Source organism: Microplitis demolitor, chromosome 8 (genome assembly GCF_026212275.2).
Source record: "Microplitis demolitor isolate Queensland-Clemson2020A chromosome 8, iyMicDemo2.1a, whole genome shotgun sequence".
Classification (NCBI taxonomy): Eukaryota; Metazoa; Arthropoda; class Insecta; order Hymenoptera; family Braconidae; genus Microplitis; species Microplitis demolitor.
In genome coordinates, this window is record NC_068552.1 from 6,249,658 (window position 1) to 6,252,229 (window position 2,572).

Here is a 2,572-nt window from a genome sequence, read left to right on the forward strand (position 1 = left end):
AAGATCGTTGAGTTGCCATCACACGTCATTTACCTTCCAATCACCGCAGATGCTATATATAATATAAGACTACGTATAGTGGATCAGGATGGAAAATTAGTAAATTTTAGGGGTGAAACTATATCCATAAGATTACATGTGAAAACAATATAAAAATGGGTATTGTATATGATACAAAGAGTGGCGCAGGCTATAAAAAGATATCAACATGGACAAGCACAATCAGTCGAAGAAGACCTCACAAGGCGTTAACACATCAGAACAAGCTGTTCCTGAAAAGTCTCGGACTACGTTTACGTGGAAGATAAATAAAATAAAATTCAATTTCTGCTGCATAATCCCGTGTCGAAAGACTTAGGTGGTGAGCTGTTGAGTATAATGTCCAATAAAGAAGCTTCAAAGAACTTAAGAAAGTATTTAGAGAGCCAACAAAGTAAATACGGCACAGATTTTAAAAATAGCAAAGATAAATATTCGGCACCAAGCATAAAAGGTAGTACAGCGTACGGCGGTTACGAAAAAGGCAACAAATACGGTGCAGTAGGTGACCGAGGATATAAAAAATAATGGCTAATATATTAGATATTCAACGACCAATTATATTCGATGAGTCAATCGCTCACTATGAACTGCATGCTCATCAACCGTATGCATCGTCGACTTTGAACAACAATGATGAAGTTCGTATCACAATCCAAAATCAAAATTTGTGCATACTTCCTAGCAAAAGTGCACTCCATATTCTTGGGAAGTTTACCAAGAGTGATAACAGTGCTGTCGCTGCCACAACCAACTTGGTTAATATGGGGATTGGCCACATGATTAAAGAATTCCGCTTACTTATGAATGGTGTTGAAGTTGATCGAAGTAGTAACGTTGGTATAACAAGCCTGATGAAAGGTTATGTATCATTCAGTCCAAATCAGTTGAGTGCTTTGGAGAATGCTGGCTGGGTAATGGAAGATAATGTTAAATTAACAAACGCTGCAGGAAGCTTTGATTTATTGATTCCACTTAATATTTTAAGTGGTTTTGCTGAAGATTATCTGAAAGTCCTTATGAATGTTCAGCTAGAGATAGTTCTTACGATTTCAAACAGTGACATTAATGCTTACGTACAACAAGCAGCGGGAGCTGAGGAAGTAAAGTTAACTTTGCAAAAAATCGAGTGGATTGTACCGTACGTCACCCTATCAGACAAGGAAAAAATTCAAGCATTAAATTATATTACAAGTGATCCGGCTATCTCAATTAGTTTTCGAACCTGGGAATTGTATGAGTATCCGCTGTTACCGGCAACATCAAAACATATTTGGGCTGTCAAAACATCAACACAACTGGAGAAGCCACGTTACGTCATCCTCGGATTTCAAACAGCAAGAAAAAACGACGCAAGGAAGAATGCGAGTCGATTTGATCATTGTACGCTCCGTAACGTAAAGTTATTCCTGAACTCACAGAGTTATCCGTACGGAGATCTGAATTTGGACATAAACGACAATCAGTATGCTTTATTGTACAGTATGTACACTGATTTCCAATCTACATACTATAATAAAGAGGCTGAGCCACTGTTAACAAAGCAGAAATTTTTGCAAGAAGCTCCGCTCTGTGTTATAGACTGTTCTAAGCAGAATGAGGCAATTAAATCTGGACCAGTAGACATTCGATTGGAGTTTGAATCCACAAATCAATTTCCACAAAACACAACAGCTTATTGTTTAATAATCCACGATCGTATCGTTGAGTATAACCCTATCAGCAGCACTGTACGAAAATTGACTTGAAACATGGTTGTGCAATTTGATCTGACACCAACTGTACATTATATGTATACATGGAGTTATGCATACAAAACTGCTAGACAAGGAGAATGGGAGCAAATGGCTCGAGATCGAGAAAGGTTTAAACTTAGGATAGAGAGATCAAGATATATTATAGAACCTGTATTGATTAAAAAAATAAACTTAATAAATAAATAAACATTTTTTATCGATAAATCAATTCGTTTTATTTATAATCTTGACCTGATACATTCCAATAACATAATTTTAATTAAATTGTATATATATTTTTAACTTGTTTTATGAACTATTATTTTTATAGGATTACTATTATTTATGCACTTCGGGCAATCTTTTCGGTATGGATAAAGCCATATTCCACAGATATCCCAATCGCCACCAGTAGCTGGGTAGTGGTCCATACAAAATGAGTAATCTCTTATTTTATCATTATTCTGTAATTCCACCGGAAGTGTATCGTAGACATGACGTATTTGGGTCCTCGCAAAACGTAGAAGAAAGTGATAATCAAGGCAAGCGATATCACGTTTATGCATTTTTTTCAAATCAGACAGTTGATAATATATTTGCGCAGATTTTTCGTATGATGGATTGTCACCCCAGAATTCCAGAAACCAACGCTTTAATTGTTGAATATTTTGAAAAGCACATGCATGTGTTCTTCGACGAGGATATAGCCTCAGCGGACATTTTTCCTTATTATAGCGATCCACATTTTCAAATGAATAATGTCTCATTAGTTGGATGTCGATAATTTGTGCGGAGTA

At 36.1% G+C, this 2,572-nt stretch overlaps 1 protein-coding gene across 1 annotated transcript; it reads left to right on the plus strand.

Annotated features, from left to right (window-relative positions):
* The first annotated feature begins 566 nt into the window (after positions 1-566).
* LOC103574238 (uncharacterized) lies at positions 567-1,787 on the plus strand. Its single transcript, XM_008553646.3, has one exon. The coding sequence runs from the start codon at positions 567-569 to the stop codon at positions 1,785-1,787; it is 1,221 nt and encodes a 406-aa protein (XP_008551868.3).
* The last annotated feature ends 785 nt before the right edge of the window (positions 1,788-2,572 follow it).